General features: G+C 44.3%; 1 protein-coding gene across 1 annotated transcript in view; it reads right to left on the minus strand.

The window, feature by feature from the left end:
- KNDC1 (kinase non-catalytic C-lobe domain containing 1) overlaps positions 1-17,734 on the minus strand; it is an 80,711-nt gene extending 62,977 nt beyond the window's left edge. The window contains exon 1 of the mRNA XM_069980131.1: positions 17,465-17,734. Within this exon, the coding sequence (XP_069836232.1) occupies positions 17,465-17,596 (132 nt within the window). The 5' untranslated portion in view covers positions 17,597-17,734. The remainder of the gene's footprint in view (positions 1-17,464) is intronic.
- Positions 17,735-20,381: the final 2,647 nt, after the last annotated feature.

A 20,381-nucleotide genomic window follows, 5' to 3' on the forward strand; every position in this document is an offset into this window, starting at 1 on the left:
AGAATCTGAAGTCCAGCAGCGGTCAACCTGCCTAAAACCTTTGGACATTACTAATTTGCTGGTGGCTTAATCACATGATCCAGCTGTAATAATATAATGTGAACAAGTACAACTGAGCTAGGATGAAACAGATTACATTGCAGGAATATTGATGGTAAGGCTAGGTTCGCACTGCATATTAGTTGTCTGTTTAACAGATCCATTAACTAAATGGTTACTTTTAACGTACAGAAAAACATGGTCAACCACATTTTTGTGTACTCTAAAGAAAAAAAAAAAAAAAAACACGATCCATTTCAATCGCTTTTTTGTTTGTTTATTTTTTTTTTTTTTTAATGCAAGTCCATGGAAAACTGATTCAAACCGATGACATCTAGCTGCATCCATTTTGGCATCTATTTTTTCCCATAAAACTGATATGTTAAACAGACAGTGTTAACCTAGCCTTAGTTAGCTTTATGTCTCCATTTCTCTTTTTTAAAGTTTTATAAGTTACCAAACACATCTGTAGGTTACTATATGGCTTTAAAGGGGTTGGTCATAATTTTTTTTTTCTTCAAATCAATCGATCCATCTATTTAAAAATCACCAGTCTTCCATTACTTATCAGCTGCTGTATGTCCTGCAAGAAGTGGTGTATTCTCTCCAGTCTGACACAGTAGCAAATCCCCATAGAAAACATTTCTAGCCAATATTAGTGTCTGTTACATTTTTCTCTTGTTTTCTTTTTACTTTGATGATACTAAGTTCTATGCCAATAAACTGTTTTAGATATATAGATCTCCTGCTATTCTACATACCTTGTCTATGATATAGCACAAATATCTTTGATGCAACTTTAATATGTTGCTGTAATTCTGACATTTATTATATGAAAAATTAATAAACAGAAAAACTCTCCTGCTCTCCAGACTGGAGAGAATACCACTTCCTGCAGGACTTACAGCAGCTGATAAGTATTAGAAGACTTGAGATTTTTTTTTATAGAAGTAAATTACAAATCTCTGGCACTAGTTGATTTAAAAGAAAAAAAAAATGGTGAACAACCCCTTTAATACACCTGCGTCACACACTATAGGCATGAAAGCTCATACCAGCCAACAACCTGGCTACCAAGGTACAGATTTATATAACATAAATCATGAACGTAGACACAGAGTCTTGTACAATTGGATTAACCTCATTCTTGTAGGACGTCCTCACACAACCCACACGCGTCTGACCTACATAACACACGGAGGTGCTGATAAAAGCAGATCTGCCATATTGTGTCTGGCTGCGGTGACAGCTTTAAATACATGGGGAAAAAAATTATAATTTAAAAGAAGGGAAAAAATGAGGAGCGCACCCTGTGCAACTTTGATCTATAATTGAGTGATCAATGCATAACGTATGAAAGCAGCATCTCCATCCCTACTCCAGATATAAGGACTCCACTCACAGGTAACATGCTATAAAGCTTCTTTATAGATGGCGATAACAGAGAGAACGCAAGACCGAGCGTCTCCGCAATATTCTGACATATGTACCACCAACGCAGCGACAGCAGCAGAAAGAAAAATACAACGTGATCACGGCAATAATGGGTGTTATTAGACGTGTTTCTTACTGAAAACAGATGTGCAACTGCGTACAGAGTAAACGCCCAGTGTATGTGCCAGACGCGGAGCTCACTACACTTACGTACAACCTATTCATTATTTATTTGACTGGATGACGACAAGCAAACAAAACACTATGCAGTAATCTAAAAACACAATAGAACAAAAAAAAGAAAGAAAGAAAGAAAAAGGCTGAAGTGAAAAACTGAGCTGATCAATGGTTTATCCACCGAAGGGCAATGTACTGATCAATCCTACAGACTGTAAGGCTTTACAAAAATGAACGCTCACGCCGTAAATTCCTTTCAATCTGTCTAAATGTAAAGGAAAAGCAGAGAAGGATCAATACAGCAGCATTTCCTGAGATTCTGTGGATACAGCAGATGTGCAGCCAGGTCCTTGGCGCCAGCTCTATATGGGTAGGGCCACACTAAGGGTCCTATTACACGGAGCCATTTTTAACGACTAATGATAGCAAATGAGATTGTTTATTGTTAACCTGAAATCGTTCACCATATTACACAGAACGATAATTGTTAGATACGATCGTTATTACGATCGTTACTATGATCGTTTATTCCGTCTGATCCCAGCAAAACAATGGACAATGTGCAATTACACTGAACGATTAGTGAAAAAACGTGGAACTTGAGCGAACAAATGTGGAATTACAGTGAACGATTAACGAGAATTTTAGGTTCAGGTCTAAGGGTGGTATTACACGGGCCGAGGAGGGCCTGATAATACCTGTAAACCTGTTTACTGGGCCTATTACACAGCCCGATAATCGTTTAACAAGAGCTGCAAGGACATCGTTACCGATGTCCTTGCAGCCCTTGCTAAACTGGCATACATTACCCATCCACGTTCCAGGGCTGCTCCTGCCGTCCACTTCTCCCCGAGTCCCGCGCGCGCTCTAGCTTCACAGCGACCGCTCAGCCAATCACAGGCCGCGGAACGTGGATGGAACGTGGATGGGTAATGTATATTGTTAGTCGCCGCCCGTGCACCGCTATTACACGCAGCGGTGCGCGGTCGGCGCCCGACAAAAATAGGTTCTAACCTATATTAACGATCAGCCGATGATCGTTGTCATCGGCTGATCGTTGCATTTATTACACGGAGCGATAATCGGCTGAATCGGGCCAATTCGGCCGATTATCGTTCCGTGTAATAGTACCCTAAATCAACGACACATGAACGATTTTTCAATCGTTGCCTGCAACTACACAGAGCGATTAGCGTTTAAATACGAACAATATTTCGCACCATAATCGTCCCATGTAATAGGGCCCTAAGGGGCTTATTACATGGGATGATTATCGTTCAAAAAATCGTTAGATCGTTCGGATTTGAATGATAATAGATACGTGTAATAGGAGGCAACGATTAAACGACCACAGAGAAATCGTTGATCGTTTGATAGAAGCTGGACCTATTTGTATTGTTAATCATTCACAAATAATGTGTTGTTTGCTCGTTCCCTGGTCTATCAGCCAGGAAAGGACGAGCGCAAGAATGACCGTAATGATCATCGTCCCGTGTAATAGGGTGAACGATTAGGATCGTTCATCATAGAGGTCATTTGAGATCGTTTATCATTAATCGCCGGAAAATCGTCCAGTGTAATATCACCCAAAGTTTTTGCAGTTCGTTTAATGGGAAAAAAAAAAAAAAGATGCAGAAGCGGACGCAATTGTTTTTCATTGACTTTCATTATAAAAAATAAAAAGTAAAAACCATGTTTTTGTGTACCTTATAAGTAACCAGTTAAAAATGAATCTGTTAAAGGGGTAGTGCGGCGGTAAAGAATTATTCACAGACTAACACACATTACAAAAGTTATACAACTTTGTAATGTATATTATGTCTGTGAATGGCCCCCTTCCCCGTGTCCCACCACCCCCGCCCGTGTACCCGGAAGTGTGGTGCGCTATACTCACCTGTCACGTGCAGACACCCGTCTCAGATCTTCAGCGAGTGACGTCTTCTTCGGGCGGACGGCGAACAGCTCCGACTGTCCCGAATGCCGGCCGCCCTCTGCAGCGTCATCAGCTGCTCAGCCGCGATTGGCTGAGCATAACTGTGCTCAGCCAATCATGGCTGAGCACAGTTGTGACGCAGCAGAGGGGAGACGGGCGGCAGCGACTCGGCCGTCCGTCCGAAGATGACGTTTGGCACAACGACACGGATCAGGTAATGTATAATGCACCACACTTCCGGGTACACAGGTGGGGGTGGTGGGACACGGGGAAGGGGGCGATTCACAGACATAACATACACTACAAAGTTGTATAACTTTGTAATGTGTGTTATTCTGTGAATAATTTCTGAGCGCCGCACTACCCCTTTAAACAGACTGCACAAAACTAAACTTGCCCTGAGGCTGAGAACTCACATCACACTTGATACCCCTCCTTCCTCCGCAACCGAATCAGTGCCCGAACCAAGGCTGCTGTGATCACAGGACTGTATTACAATGGATCTTCACTACATACAAAAGTCTACATAAAGTATACTATGAGTGCTGAAAGAATAAAGGCTCCTACCTGGTGTATTCATTTTGCCCCTCTGGGTGGTAACTTATAGGCTGCTATGTTTGTACATATGTACTGCAAGAAGTGCAGTATATATGGGAGAGGCAGGAGAGAGCTCTCTTCTAACATAAACACAGGGCCCACGCAATAGTTTAGTGTTCCTAGTAGCCAAATAATTTTGGCTACTTAAACTGAATAATACAGATGTAGCCTGTGTTAACATTCTAATTGACTAAACATACAATCCCTGTACCGTGTTAACCCTGGCTACATCTGTATCTTCTTTTATTTCACCTGTCACCAAAAACTTGACATGCCCTACAGACTTGGGGAAAGTTTTAAATGGTGGAATCTGGGTCTTCAGACACCCACTGTTGGCTAGAAAAAGCAGAGAGAAGCGCTAGGCTGAAGGCTTCTCTCTGGCCATCTTACTGCAGTAGACAGTCCCACAGATTTGTATGGAAGTTTGTCTCCAGTGAGGACAGTTTGGGGAGAGGGGATAATAAACACACTTAGGGAGGGCTTCCCCCAATGTTTTACAGTGACATTTCACATTTTAAAGACTGCAATATGAGTCAGTGGTCTGATGTCTGATCACTTGCCAAGTAACCAGGGCAGGATTAAACCCTTCAATAAGTATCTTTGATTTGGACTGAGGCAACAAGCAGCAATTGTTTGCTCAAATCCTAAGGAATAAATGTAAACTATTCCCATTGAAGTTAAAGGAGAAGTCCAAATTACCAATATACACTTATTACAGAAAATGCTTATAAAGTGTTTTTTTTCCCCCCTGCACTTACTACTGCATCAAGGCTTCACTTCCTGGATAACATGGTGATGTCACTTCCTGGATAAAATGGTGATGTCACTTCCTGGATAAAATGGTGATGTCACGACCAGACTCCCAGAGCTGTGCGGGCTGTGGTGCTGGAGAGGATGATGGCAGAGGGATGCTCAGTGTCCCTCCAGTGCCCTGTGTCCCTAAGTGTCCCCCTGCTATCATCCTCTCCAGCAGCCACAGCCCGCACAGCTCTGGGAGTCGGGTCGTAACATCACCATGTTATCCAGAAGTGACATCACCATGTTATCCAGGAAGTGACATCTTCATGTTATCCAGGAAGTGACATCACCATGATATCCAGGAAGTGACATCACCATGTTATCCAGGAAGTGACATCACCATGATATCCAGGAAGTGACATCACCATGATATCCAGGAAGTGACATCTTCATGTTATCCAGGAAGTGACATCACCATTTTATCCAGGAAGTGACATCACCATGTTATCCAGGAAGTGAAGCCTTGATGCAGTAGTAAGTGCTGGGAAAAGAGCACTTTATAAGCATTTCCTTAATAAGTGTATATTGGTGATTTGTATAACTTTTAGGGGGCAATACAATATTTTAATAAAAATTTTTCGCCGGACTTCCCCTTTAATGGGATCTCTTGAGAATCCATCCAGAACCATTAGTATCCATTCTTGAATGGACCAGCAATCTCCGCTTTGTGGCACTGAATGGACACTAGGACGGAGGCAAAACCATGGAACTAATCACCACAGATACACACTAACGCACTGTGTCATACATCATGTAAATGGAACCTGCAGGAAGTTTCACATAGTCTTCATAGAGTGCATTTTTGGGTCTGTATTACCCGCCTAAAGTTCGAGCATACCATACAAGAAGGACGCTTGACTTATTTTATGATGGTAAAATAATGCAATAGTTCAAACACAGCAAAACTGTCCTGTGTAAACAGGGCCCAATAAATTCAGATGGAAACAACGCTGTGTAATAAAGCAATGATGTGATGAATCCCAGAAAGGAAACTGCTTACTCCACACAAGGTTATTTTAGCTCCGGACTATGACACAGCACCTGGCTCCCAATATCCTCTTTTTCTGCTTTAGACGATCAGTAAAAAGTATTGCTGTACAGACAGATATATGTATGCCATCAATATACACCTCCTCAGCCCAGCACCCATTACACCCAGCCTCTATGGCCGCTGTACAGAGACGCTCATACATTATACTGTGGGAAAGGACTCCTCATCACTGTGGCCCATATGTCAGGAACATAACGTACCCTGATATTTACATCTCCTCAGACATGAACCCCTAAAGGGAACCTGTCATGTTGAACAAGCAGACTAATATACCAGCATCATACTATAGAGAAGAGCTGAGCAAACTGATATATAATATTGTGTGAAAAGATTTAGTAAAATATGCTGAAATTCTGGGATTATCACTTCCTAGGAGTCCAGTGGGTGGGCCGAATCAATGATTGACAGCTATTTCTTTATGTATTTATACAGGGAACGCTATTAAAGGAGAAGTCCAGCGAAAGTTTTTATTAAAGCATTGTATTGCCCCCCAAAAAGTTATACAAATCTCCAATATACACTTATTACGGGAAATGCTTATAAAGTGCTTTTTTCCCTGCACTTACTACTGCATCAAGGCTTCACTTCCTGGTGATGTCACTTCCTGGATAAAATGTTGATGTCATTTCCTGGTGATGTCACGACCTGGATAACATGGTGATGTCACGACCTGGATAACATGGTGATGTCACGACCTGGATAACATGGTGATGTCACGACCTGGATAACATGGTGATGTCACGACCTGGATAACATGGTGATGTCACGACCTGGATAACATGGTGATGTCACGACCTGGATAACATGGTGATGTCACGACCTGGATAACATGGTGATGTCACGACCTGGATAACATGGTGATGTCACGACCTGGATAACATGGTGATGTCACGACCTGGATAACATGGTGATGTCACGACCTGGATAACATGGTGATGTCACGACCTGGATAACATGGTGATGTCACGACCTGACTCCGAGAGCTGTGCAGGCTGTGGCTGCTGGAGAGGATGAAGGCAGAGGGACACTGAGGGACACAGGGCACTGGAGGGACACTGAGCATCCCCCTGCCATCATCCTCTTCAGCAGCCACAGCCCGCACAGCTCTGGGAGTCGGGACATGACATCACCATTTTATCCAGGAAGTGACATCACCATTTTATCCAGGAAGTGACATCACCATTTTATCCAGGAAGTGACATCCCCATGTTATCCAGGAAGTGAAGCCTTGATGCAGTAGTAAGTGCAGGGAAAAAAGAACTTTATAATTATTTCCTGTAAAAAGTCTATATTGGTGATTTGTATAACTTTTGGAGGGCAATACAATACTTTAATAAAAATTGTTGCTGGACTTCTCCTTTAATCATTATGTGAAATCTCCCAAGGGGCTCCTACGCCCAAAATGTGCACGGTCTTCAATTAATAACCAACATGTTATCTTAAAAACCTATGGGGGACCCTGTGCAGTTACCCAGAGCAACCAACCAGCTTCAAGCTTGCATTTTAATAACAGCCTCTGAAAAATGAAAGCTGGAATCTGATTGGTTGTTGAACGTGCAGTAAAAAATGATTTTATCAAATGTAATTTTTTATGTTTTACTACATTTGCACAAAAAATTAAAACTATCAAAAAGATTAAGCGGTCTTTGTTGCCCTAAGCAACCAATCAGCGCTCAGCTTTCATGTTACCACAGGAATAGGAGAACTGAAGGCTGTGACTGGTCGCTATGGGCAACTGAGAAAATCTTCTTATAAGCTTGGTCAGCTTGATGTCCCTCAGTATTGTGGGCCACATCATCAATGGAGCAGTGCAGGTTTATTCTAGGGACAAGCTAGTGTCTGCATTGGTAACTTTCTGCAGGACATATGGCATTTCCCTGACCATATATTATACCGCCATACTATTGACTTGCTGTGTATTATATCTATCCTATTAGGTTCTGTCTCTAGCTTGTGCTGTGGGGGACAATGGGGTGGAAGGGAGACCCCTACTTTGTTCTATTTTTTTATTTTTTTTATTACTGACTGTGGCATCTAAGGGGTCAAAAAGCTAAAATCAAGAATCTCCGAACCCTGGCATCAAAACCATTGGAAGTCTGAGTTATCTCTGATCCCGGCCATTGCAGCAGGGCGTCAGCTGTATGTTAGAGATGACACCTGCTGCCAAAGGTTCAGCCTCAGCTGCTGAATCTGCACCGTACATATATGACATTTGCACAAAAGTGTTAAAAGGGAAAAGATGTGTGCCAGAAAAATATACAGATTTGTAAATTACATTTATTTAAAAATCTCCAGTCTCCCAGTACTTATCAGCTGCTGTATGTCCTGCCAGAAGTGGTGTATTCTTCCAGTCTGACACAGTGCTCTCTGCTGCCACCTCTGTCCATGCCAGGAACTGTTCAGAGAATTATCAAACCTCTCCTGACATGGACAGAGGTGGCAGCAGAGAGCACCGCATCAGACTGGAAAGAATACACCACTTCCTGCAGGGCATAGAGCAGCTGATAAGTACTGGAAGACTTGAGGTTGTTTTTTTTAAAATAGTAAGTAATCTTCAAATCTATATAACTTTCTGACATCAAATGATTTAAAAACATCATCTTGTTTTTTGTCTCCAGAGTTCCCCTTTAAACTGCAGCATCCAAGTGAACGGGTGGCTGTGCTTTCTGCTCTGGCTAATAGAGGGGAACACATCTACATCCACATAAAATCCATTGCAGATCTGCCTGTAAATCCTTTTTTGTCCTCTGTTAGGAGAATAAGCCCTGTGGACACATCTGACACATACGCCTGGAGCTTTCAGGAACTCCAGCCTGAGTGCTGCTGGCATGATATGCAAGTGTGAAAGCGGCCCAAATTATCCATTATCCACCTGCTCCGATACCAGTCACTGGGACCAGATCATAGATTCTACAGCCAAACCATATCAGGACTGGAGGTGAATGATGATTCTGAAATCCTAGACACGTCCATTAGGCATCTCTGGGCGATTTCTCCTCCAAGAACACAAGAGTTAATAGAGCATCCACTTAGAGTGGCAATAGAATGGCGCACGCTCTAACATTACACGGTTTGTATCTACATATAGAGCAGTGTTATGTGCATCACCAAGGTGTCGGCTTCTATTCTGCAACAGGTAAATACACAGTTATAGAGATCATTAGGTTTCCTCATATGACTAAGTAAATGGCAAGTACAAAGGTGGAAACCAAACACCTCGAGGAACATTCACAAACAATATGGAGTTTAGCAAGTAATAGTGATTCACTACAGGGCTGGACACACTGGCTTAAAAAAAAAAAAAAAAACAGCTTCTTGCAAAAACAGCACCACCCCTGTCCTCAGGATGTGTGTAGTATTACAATTTAGCTCCATTTAGTTCAATAGAACTAAACTGCAAAACCCAACCTGAGGGCAAGAGAGGTGCTGTTTCTGGAAGAAAGCTGCCATGTTTTTCTAAGCCTGGATAACCCTTATAATGACAGATGATGTTGGAGAGAGAAGTATGGGGCATGTTGGGGGCTTACCACACATGAACACTGGGCTGAGAGATGGACAAGGAAGGAGTGTCAGCTAAATGTACATTCACTTGTCAGCGACTAAAGGTATATAGGCATATCTACTCTTTTCTTCTCAGAGAGCAAAGTGAGCAATGAACTGGTTTATAGGACGTTTACGAGACTATGAATCTGTATACCCCATACACATTTCTGAGACAATCCAAGCAGAAACGTTCAGGTCCTCTGATTAATAAGGGTCCTGGAATCTGCGCCCCCACCAATTAAAACTTGTCAGAAGTTTGTTAAAGTTTTAGATACTCTTTAAAGGGGTTGTCCAGCAAAAAGAAAGCATTCAAATCAACTGCTTTCAGAAAGTTATACAGATTTGCAAATAACCTCTGTTTAAAAATCGTATACCTTCCGATACTTATTAGCTGCTGTATGTCCTGCAGGAAGTGGTGTATTCTTTCCAGTCTGACACAATGCTCCCTTCTGCCACCTCTGTCCATGTCAGGAACTATCCAGAGCAGCAGCAAATCCCCATAGAAATCCTCTCCTGCTCTGGACAGTTCCTGACATGGACAGAGGTGGCAAACGTGAGATTTTTAAGCAATTTACAAATCTGTATAGCTTTCTGACACCAGTTGATTTGTAAACTATTTTTCATCAGAGCACCCTTTAAGACTATTCCCAAAGAACCATTCTGACTATTCAGTAGGCCAGTAATAAGCACTCCATAGACGTCAATAGAGAACAACCAATAAAGCTAACAGTTGGCGAAACTACATTGGCAACCCAGATCAAGCTGCTCTATAACAGTGCCAACCACAGTGTCCCCAGCCGGGTCATTGGAGAACATTAGACCCTCCACCCTCCTCTACGAGAAACAGACAATGGGCTCCACTCATTAATTCCCTACTCCCGTGCCAGGGGCATAAGCATAAAGGCAAGAGAGAACATAGGATTCCCCATTGTCTGTGATGGAGAAGAGCCAGCAGTGTTATGCCTGATCATTAGCCTAATCGTGTGTCCTCACACAGCCATGGGCACCTGTGCTCTAAACCAATTGGAATCTATGGGGGAGATTTATCAAACATGGTGTAAAGTGAAACTGGCTCAGTTGCCCCTAGCAACCAATCAGATTCCACCTTTCATTCTTCACAGACTCTTTGAAAAATGAAAGATGGAATCTGATTGGTTGCTAGGGGCAACTGAGCCAGTTTCACTTTACACCACGTTTGATAAATCTCCCCTTTATTTATATAACCAAAGAACGTATAAGACATACAAATAAGGCGCCATGCCAGACGATCTCATGTATGATATCTAACAAGGCACCACTCTATATAGATTCTTCTTTTTTTTTCTTTTTTTTTTTTTTAGTAAGTACTTGTATTTCCTATAATATAATCAATCCATAGCATTTTTTGTTAAAACTCTTGGTTGTTTTGTTCCTCCGTAACTCCTCTTGTCATTGAATACATTGACAACTGGGTGTTACCATTCCCTCTCTCTCAGAGGGGTGTGTCCTGACACAGTCCAATCAGTGCTGATTGCATCAACCTGAGTACTAACAAAGGGGAGCGGTAACACCCTTACATTTCCAGGAGGAATAACAGAGGAGTGGTATACCAGTGTTCTACCATGGTGATAGTATTGGGAAAGCACGTTTACTGACACAGGGACGTCAGCAGTGACAGGCACTCTGTGTCACCTTGTACATACCTGACATGACTTCCCTTGTAGACATTCTTACTAACGCTGTGTTTTATTCTCTTTACAGGTAGAAAGCTAAAGGCAAGGTTCTGCTGGATTCCTGATGGGCTGGGTTCACGTATATACACTGCACAGGGATCTGTCTTTAAAGGGGCTGTCCAGCGAAAATCTTTTTCTTCAACTGGTTTCAGAAAGTTATATAGATTTGTAATTTACTTCTATTTGAAAAAAACTCAAGTCTTCCAGTACTTATTAGCTGCTTTATGTCCTGCAAGAAATATTGTACTCTTTTCAGTCTGACACAGTGCTCTCTGCTGCCACCTCTGTTCATGTCAAGAACTGTTGGGAGCAATAGCAAATTCCCATAGAAAACCTTTCCTGCTCTGGACAGTTCCTGTCTCGGACAGAGGTGGCAGCAGAGAGCACTGTGTCAGGAAAAGGAAACCACATTTCCTGCAAGACATACAGCAGCTGATAAGTATGGGAAGACTTGAGATTTTTAAATAGAAGTAAATTACAAATCTATATAACGTTCTTAAACTAGTTGATTTGAAAGGAAAAGATTTTTGCTGGATAACCCCTTTAAACTGACCCCAAACAGATTGAAAAAATGCATCATCGGGCTTTATCATCGCACACTATCCGGCACTGGACCAGTCCATGTCCCTGCTGATACGCTGGACGCCTTGAATGATCTCACTAACAACAATCCACAAAAGCAAGGACCTATACTCCCCCACTTGCGACCATTAAATCAGACGCGTTTCGGACGTAACCTCCTTATTCATAGCATAGCATTGACAGCAATTGCTTTGCTCCCACGCCGGAGGCAAACTCTGCTGGACCGAAGTATAAATGGAAGCAACCCCCTTGGCAGAGAGCAGTGCATTGTGGGCCAGTCAGGAGGCGAGCTCTCATGTATGTAGCAGAGCTGGTTCAGGAGGCACACAGGTCATTGCACAAGAAGCCATAGTCACATGGTGCTCTCTAGTACAAAGACGTTCTCCCCTACAAGTAACGTATCTAGGGAACAATTGCTGTAATACGCTGTAATTGAGAACATCACATTTCTCTATACGCCTCGGTATGAAATTGGAGTCATATGGAAGTACAGCGGGGGCCCGAAGTCTATAGGAGCCCTAATATGAGCAGCGGGATATCTCCAACATATACCAGAAGATTGTCCTCTGACATACACTTAGCAGGTTCCCATCTGGATAGTGTGTCTGTGACAGTGCTTCCTTCAATACTGCAAATATAAATGACGTAACGGAGAAAGTGAATGGGCGGATGTAGCCAATAGTATGTAGGGTTCATAGGTATGTATGTATGTATATAGGTAGGCTTCATAGGTTTACTAACGGATAGGATTCTATTAACTAAAATGCAGAAGTCCCAATAGCATCCTTACCGGCATCACTGACCTCTGTAAGGGTTCCTGAGTCATTCTTACAGACGGGAGGACGGTGCTGGAGGTAACCTATAAGAAGTCCTCAGAGCCCCTGGGAACCTTTGTACTGAGCAACCAGCGTTGGACTGCCAGTAATTCCCAATGATGCCAGTCAGGCATGGGCACATAGATCCATTAAAGGGGTTATCCAGCGCTACAAAAAAAATGGCCACTTTTTCCCCTCTCTTGTCTCCAGATGGGGTGGGGTTTCAAACTCAGTTCCATTGAAGTAAATGGAGCTTAATTGCAAACCACACCTGAACTGGAGACAAGAGAGGGGGAAAAGTGGCCATGTTTTTGTAGCGCTGGATAACCCCTTTAAGGAGTCACTGTCATGAAAAATTACTTTTAACAGGTCATCAGAATTGTCAAAGGTTCCTGATTACAGCAGATCTCACTACTGTGACCCCCTATGAACAGGAGATATAGCCAAGAAGAGACAGTGGTGGCAGTGCCATCCACTTCCCAGCTGTATCTCTGTAAGGGCCAATCCTGACGATGTAAGTCTAGGAGACTGCATTATGGGAATTAGTGAGTGGCCAGGGAGTGAATGGCGATCACATGATCTCCTGATCACAGTGGGTCTCCATTGAGACCCGCTGCGATTAATAATTTTTTACATGTCTGATGATATGAAGGCGAAACTCCAACAGCATCCGTGGTGAATGAAGATTTTCAAGCTTTACTTACATCTGGTACAGTGCGCAACGTTTCGACCCACATGAGTCTTTATCAAGGATACAAAGACCCATCTGAGTTGAAACATCGCACACCGTACCAGATGTTATAAATAAAGCTTGAAACTCTTAATTCACCATGGATGCTGTAGAAGTTCTGCCTTCCTTAGTGTCTCCTGTGTCCACGTTTGGGATTGTGGACCCCCAGCGGGCATCCATCTGCTCTACTAACAAGGCCGGACATGAACAGATGCCGTTGGACCCTCATTTTTCTTGGTTATGCCTGATGATGGGTCAAAAAATATGACAGGTAACAGCAATTCCCATCACTTTGGCTGTCCAGGCATGATGAGAATTGTAGTTTTGCAACAGCTGGAGGGGTGCAGCTTTAACACCCGTGCTTTAGAGAGTGCACAGGGCTCAGCATGGACTGTGACTGGTCTGTAAATACATGTACACAGCTCCATCCACAGTACGCTGCGATGCCCTGTGTGTCCTCATACCGTTCTGTTATTGACAGCAGTAACTTTTTCAGCAATTTGCTCTACAGTCGCTGAGGCACCTGACCAGATGGGCTGAGCGGGTGCACCAGTGTGCCATGGACGTCCATTACCCTGATGCTGGATCACCGGCTGGCCTTGCCTGGAGCACATTAGTATAGTAATAACCATCACTACATACCGGGATGAGATCTGCCGCTCTGGAGATGACCCAGACATCTGATCATCCCAGCTAAAAAAAATACTCCTTAAAAAAGGTTAAGAATACTTCACTCTGCTAAAAAAAACATTACTACAAAAAAATATATATATAAATTATATATATATATATATATATATATATATATATATATATATATATATATAGCTACATGACCGGGTTATCTCCTCTGAGGTCAGCACTGACCTCTCTGACCTCTGAATACCGGCTTTCACACAATTCCCACTGTCTAATCCTTTTTTCTCTGCTCTCTGCTGCTGACTAATCTCCCTCCCCCCGCCCCCACACCCACCCCTCTCCATAACTCAGAAAGGGCGACTGATGTAAAAGAGTTGAGATTTCCTGATAATGAGCAGTGGATGAGAGAGAGGAGGGGAGGGGGGACCTGGGGAAAGTCTTTATGAATGCAGATAATGGCATAATTGCCTAATAAACCCAATTACAAAGTTTCTTAAAATCGCCTGGAGTATTGATTCCTGCAAAAAAAACACGACAGTGACACTTGAAGGGCGTTTCGCCTGTATGTGATGGCACTTGGGAGGGGACTGCTGGGACCCCTATTGTTCCAGAAAACAAACCAGACACGAGTTGTAGCGCCCCCTTCTGGATTTACTCTGCAGCGGACTAGGTCTGACCAGATTCTGGAATACAATTCTAGTAAAGTATAAGTCAATGTTCTCCAGCCTGTGGCTGACCAGCGGATGCAAAAAAAGAGCTCCCAGCATGCCCTCAGATTAAAGGGGAACTCCAGCAGAAAAAAAATTCTTACTAATCAACTGGTGTCAGAATGTTATACAGATTTGTAATTTACCTCTATTAAAAATCATCTTAAGTCTTCCAGTACTTATTTGCTGCTGTATGTTCTGCAAGAAGTGGTGTATTTTTTTCCAGTCTGACACAGTGCTCTCTGCTGCCACCTCTGTCAGTTACAGGGAGCGTCCAGAGAAGGAGAAAGCCCCGACAAAAACCTCTCTTGCTCTCCAGGCTAGAAAGAATGCACCACTTCCTGAAGGGCATACAGAAGCTGATAAGTACTGGAAGACTGGAGATTGTTTAATAGAAGTAAATTACAACTTTCTGGCACCAGCTGATTTGAAAGAATTTTATTTTTACTGGAGTACCCCTTTAAGGATCAGTGTTCCCTTTATCTGAGGCTCTCCAGCTGTACAACTCCCATCATGCTGCCAGGTTGGGGACCAGTTTTCCTCAACCCAGAGCTCTACAGTCTTTGTAAAACTCCAGTTGTGTCCTAACAGTCTTTGTTATTAGTGAATGATGGGAGTTGTACTTTTGCAGCAGCTGGAAAGCTGTAGGTTGGGGAATACTAGTGTACAGTATGATTCATGGTCTGATGGGAGTCCTAGGGTTTAGACCCCGACCAATCATATAGTGGCAACCGATCCGCATGATATGCCATTGCTTACTATGATCCAGATGTTGTTAGAGATAGGATTACAGTTTAGAAATGTTTCTGCAAAGAAAACAACATAGAAGAAGAATGTTCCATTGGGCCCTGTTCACATCTGCTCTATGGCGCACGTCCAGGAAGGAAGCCATAGCGTTGCGCCAGACCCCATCCGAACAAACTCAATGAATCCCACTGACGTATCAGGACAAAGCACGGTGATGCTACCTGGTCCTAGTGGTACTACCACTCCCAGCAGGCCAACTTAAATTGATCTTTGCCATAGCGTCAGCCAGGCCTCTGATGAATTGTATCTTGTTGCAGATGTTATAGCATGCACCGCAGCGGTTTTGCAGCACTAATGCATAAAGGTGGTGGTTGCTGGGAACACTACGACATAGGGGTGGTACCAGAAGTCCCAGCAAGTTCTTCCAGCCCAATGACTCTTAGCACTTATCTCTCACGACATGCTGGGTACTATGAATACATACTGCCTCAAGTTGTACCCTGTAGTTCTAGCTAGCCTGTGTGGCACTACAGATTCCAGGATGCCTTCCCTATCTGAGAGTCACAGCCTGTAGCATCTTGCAGTGTGCACTACACATCCCAGCATACCTTCCACATCCAAGACCTAGGGCCTGCACCATCTCACACCCTGAGTAGTACTACACATCCCAGCATACCTTCCACAATCAAGACCCAGGCCCTGCACCATATAGTCTCTAGCTTGTGATGTACTACAAATCATAGCAGATCTTTTCTATCTGAGACTGAGGGCCTGCGCCATATTGTACCCTAAGTAGTACCACACATCCCAGCATACCTTCCCCATCTGAGACCCAGGGCCTGCAGCATCTCACACCCTGTGTAGTACTACACATCCCAGCATACCTTGTACATCCAAGACCCAGGTCCTGCAGCATTTAGTCTCTAGCTCTAGGGAAGTACCTGAGACCCAGGGGCTGCAGCATCTCGCACCCTGAGTAGTACTACACATCCCAGCACACCTTCCCCACCTGTTACCCAGGGCCTGCGGCATCTTGTACCCTGTGTAGTACTACACATCCCAGCATACCTTCCCTACCTTGTACCCAGGGCCTGTAGCATATTGTACCCTGTGTAGTACTACACATCCCAGCATACCTTCCCTACCTTGTACCCAGGGCCTGTAGCATATTGTACCCTGTGTAGTAGCACACATCCCAGCATACCTTCCCTACCTTGTACCCAGGGCCTGTAGCATATTGTACCCTGTGTAGTACCACACATCCCAGCATACCTTCCCTACCTTGTACCCAGGGCCTGTAGCATATTGTACCCTGTGTAGTACCACACATCCCAGCATACCTTCCCTACCTTGTACCCAGGGCCTGTAGCATATTGTACCCTGTGTAGTACCACACATCCCAGCATACCTTCCCTACCTTGTACCCAGGGCCTGTAGCATATTGTACCCTGTGTAGTACCACACATCCCAGCATACCTTCATCACCTGGTATCCTGGGCCTGTAGCATATCGCACCCTGTGTAGTACCACACATCCCAGCATACCTTCTCCATCTGTTACCCAGGGCCTGCAGCATATTGCACCCTGTGTAGTACTACACATCCCAGCATATCTTCTCTATCTGTTACCCAGGGCCTGCAGCATATTGCACCCTGTGTAGTACTACACATCCCAGCATACCTTCCCTACCTGGTACCCCAGGCCTGCAGCATATTGCACCCTAAGCAGTCCTATCCCAATCCACCATCTGACCCTGTGAGACTAGCTGGGCCTGCATGGTGTCGCACAATATGGCTCACTGTCGTGTGGTACTACAACTCCCAGCATGCCAGCCTGTAGTGATGCCATCCAGGCCTGCTGGGTAGTGTAGTCCCATCCTTCCTGTAGAGCTACAGGTGGCCAGTGGCAGCCTGAGAGGAGGGCAGCCTGCAGCCACCCCGGGCGCCGGGAGATCTCTCACCTCATCCTCCAGCAGTGTGGGGAGAGGCTGGAATTCATAAAACTCTTTGCCACCTCCATCTTCTTCTCCCCCCTCGTCCTCGTCGTCCTCCCTGTAGTACTCGGGTACCTCTACCTCCTCGGCCTCGTCCATGCCCGCAGATGCCCGCACCTGTCCGGTCCCAGCAGCGCTGCCAGCTCCGCGATTATTACACAGCCAAATCGTGCTGCTGCCGCTGCTTTGAAAAATTGTTGAAAGCGGCCTTAGTGCGCATGCGCCCTGGCTGATCGCTTCCGCATTTCGACTAATCTCAGCGTCTCTCCCGTCACCTGGTAACGTGACGTCAGTGGGGGGGCCGCCTTCTATGGAGTTTACGTTAGAACTACAGCGCCCTCTGTAGGCGGTAACAGTGTGAGGCGTCGCTCGGTGTCTGTGGTCGCAGCACTCAGCGATTGTTCTACAGGTGGACAGTGTTATATACCGCAGCGGTTATTAGAAGAAGCCATTGCAGGCTTTCATCCTGTTTTTTCTTTCCTTTATATTTCCTAATTCATTTGATCCATTCTTGACTTTGACTAAAACAACCGCACTGGAAATTGTCAGAAAACGCTGTGTGTAAATCCATTAGGGTTTGTTCACACGCAGGGGCGGACACAGACTGCAGAAGGCCCCTGTGCAAAAAATGTGTTTTGGCCCCCATAACCTATTGGTATCTCCACCTTTCTGCCTTAACCCTTAAAGGGGTAGTCCACCAAAAAATGTTTTCTTTCAAATCAACTGGTGCCATAAAGTGCCAGAGATTTGTAATTCACTTCTATTAAAAAATCTTAAGTCTTCCAGTACTTATCAGCTGCTGTGTGTCCAGCAGGAAGTGGTGTTTTCTTTCCAGTCTGACACAGTGCTCTCTGCTGCCACCTCTGTCCATGTCAGGAACTGTCCAGAGCAGTAGCAAATCCCCATAGAAAACCTCTCCTGCTCTCTAGACTGGAAATAATACAACTTCCTGTTGGGCATACAGCAGCTGATAAGTACTGGAAGGCTTGAGATTTTTTAATAGAAGTAAATTACAAATCTCTGGCACTTCATGGCAGCAGTTGATTTGAAAGAAATTTTTTTTTGGTGGACTACCCCTTTAACCCTTTAAGGACATGGCCCATTTTCGTTTTTACGTTTTCGGTTTTTCCTCCTTGTGTTTAAAAGGTCATAGCACTTGCATTTTTCCACCTAGAAACCCCCATGACCCCTTATTTTTTGCGTCACTAATTGTACTTTGCAATTACAGGCTGAATTTTTGCATAAAGTACACTGCGAAACCAGAAAAAAATTCGAAGTGTGGTGAAATTGAAAAAAAAAACGCATTTCTTTTATTTGGGGGAAATGTGTTTTTACGCCATTCACCCTGGGGTAAAACTGACTTGTTATGCATGTTCCTCAAGTCGTTACGATTAAAACGATATATAACATGTATAAGTTATATTGTATCTGATGGCCTGTAAAAAATTCAAACCGTTGTTAACCAATATACGTTCCTTAAAATCGCTCCATTCCCAGGCTTATAGCGCTTTTATCCTTTGGTCTATGGGGCTGTGCGAGGTGTCATTTTTTGCGCCATGATGTGTTCTTTCTATCGGTACCTTGATTGCCCATATACGTCTTTTTGATCGCTTTTTATTACATTTTTTCTGGATTTGATGCGACCAAAAATGCGCAATTTTGCACTTTGGGATTTTTTTGCGCTGACGCCGTTTACCGTACGAGATCAGGAATGTGATTAATTAATAGTTCAGGCGATTACGCACGCGGCGATAGCAAACATGTTTATTTATTTATTTATTTGTTTACTTTTATTTAAAACCTGGGAAAAGGGGGGTGATTCAGACTTTTATTAGGGGAGGGGGCTTTTTACTATTAACAACACTTTTTTTTTTTTTTTAACACATATACTAGAAGCCCCCCTGGGGGACTTCTAGTATATACACTGTGATCTCTCATTGAGATCTCTGCAGCATAGATATGCTGCAGAGATCCATGAGATCGGCACTCGTTTGCTTTCGGCTGCTGCAGCCGGAAGTAAACGAGTGCCGAGCCGAGGACGGCGCCATCTTGGACGCGTCCCCGGCCGGCATCAGTAACGGAGATCGCTCCTCCGGGACAAGGTCCCGGAGGAGCGATCTCCCCCACTAGACACCAGGGAAACGTTGCCTCCGGTAATCGGAGGCAGCTGTCAACTTTGACAGCTGCCTCCGATTAGCTAATTAGCGGGCACGGCGATCGGACCGTGCCCGCTAATAGCGGCGGTCCCGGGCTACACGCGGCACCCGGGATCGCGGCACTTCAAAGCGGGGCCGCCGCGCGGCCCCGCTTTGAAGTGCAAGTGAGGACATAGGACGTACCGGTACGTCCTATGTCCTTAAAGGGACAGTGTCACATTTTTGAAAATTTTTTAATGAAAAGTACTAAGTATAAATGAGTCTGTTGGATGTTTTTTTTTTTTTTTATGTAGTGTTTCAGTATTTTTTTCTAAAATGTATTGCTGCACAGGGGGCTGCCATGTTTATAGTGTCTGTGTGTGACGTCATTTCACGACACACACACAGACACTATACGGCACCTCCACATCATTGAAGTGAACCGACGGAGTCCGTCTGGTTCACTTCACTGGAGGCTCCGTCACTGTGTACTGCGCATGTGCATAGACATGCGCAGTACACAGCTACAGTACATGGGGCGGGTGGCGGCGCCATTTTCTTGAGGTCCCAGCCCGAGAACCGGGGAGGAGAGAGAGACCGCACAGTGATTGTACAGGAGAACTGTGTGCAGCTCTCTCTCCACCCCCGCCCCCTCTCCCCCCCGCCCCCCGCCGGAGGGGGAGAAATTGAATAAACTTTTGCTTTGGGTGCCGGGACATTGCTATCACCCAGCAATGTCCCGGCACCAG

This window comes from Dendropsophus ebraccatus, chromosome 8 (assembly GCF_027789765.1).
Source record: "Dendropsophus ebraccatus isolate aDenEbr1 chromosome 8, aDenEbr1.pat, whole genome shotgun sequence".
Classification (NCBI taxonomy): domain Eukaryota; kingdom Metazoa; phylum Chordata; class Amphibia; order Anura; family Hylidae; genus Dendropsophus; species Dendropsophus ebraccatus.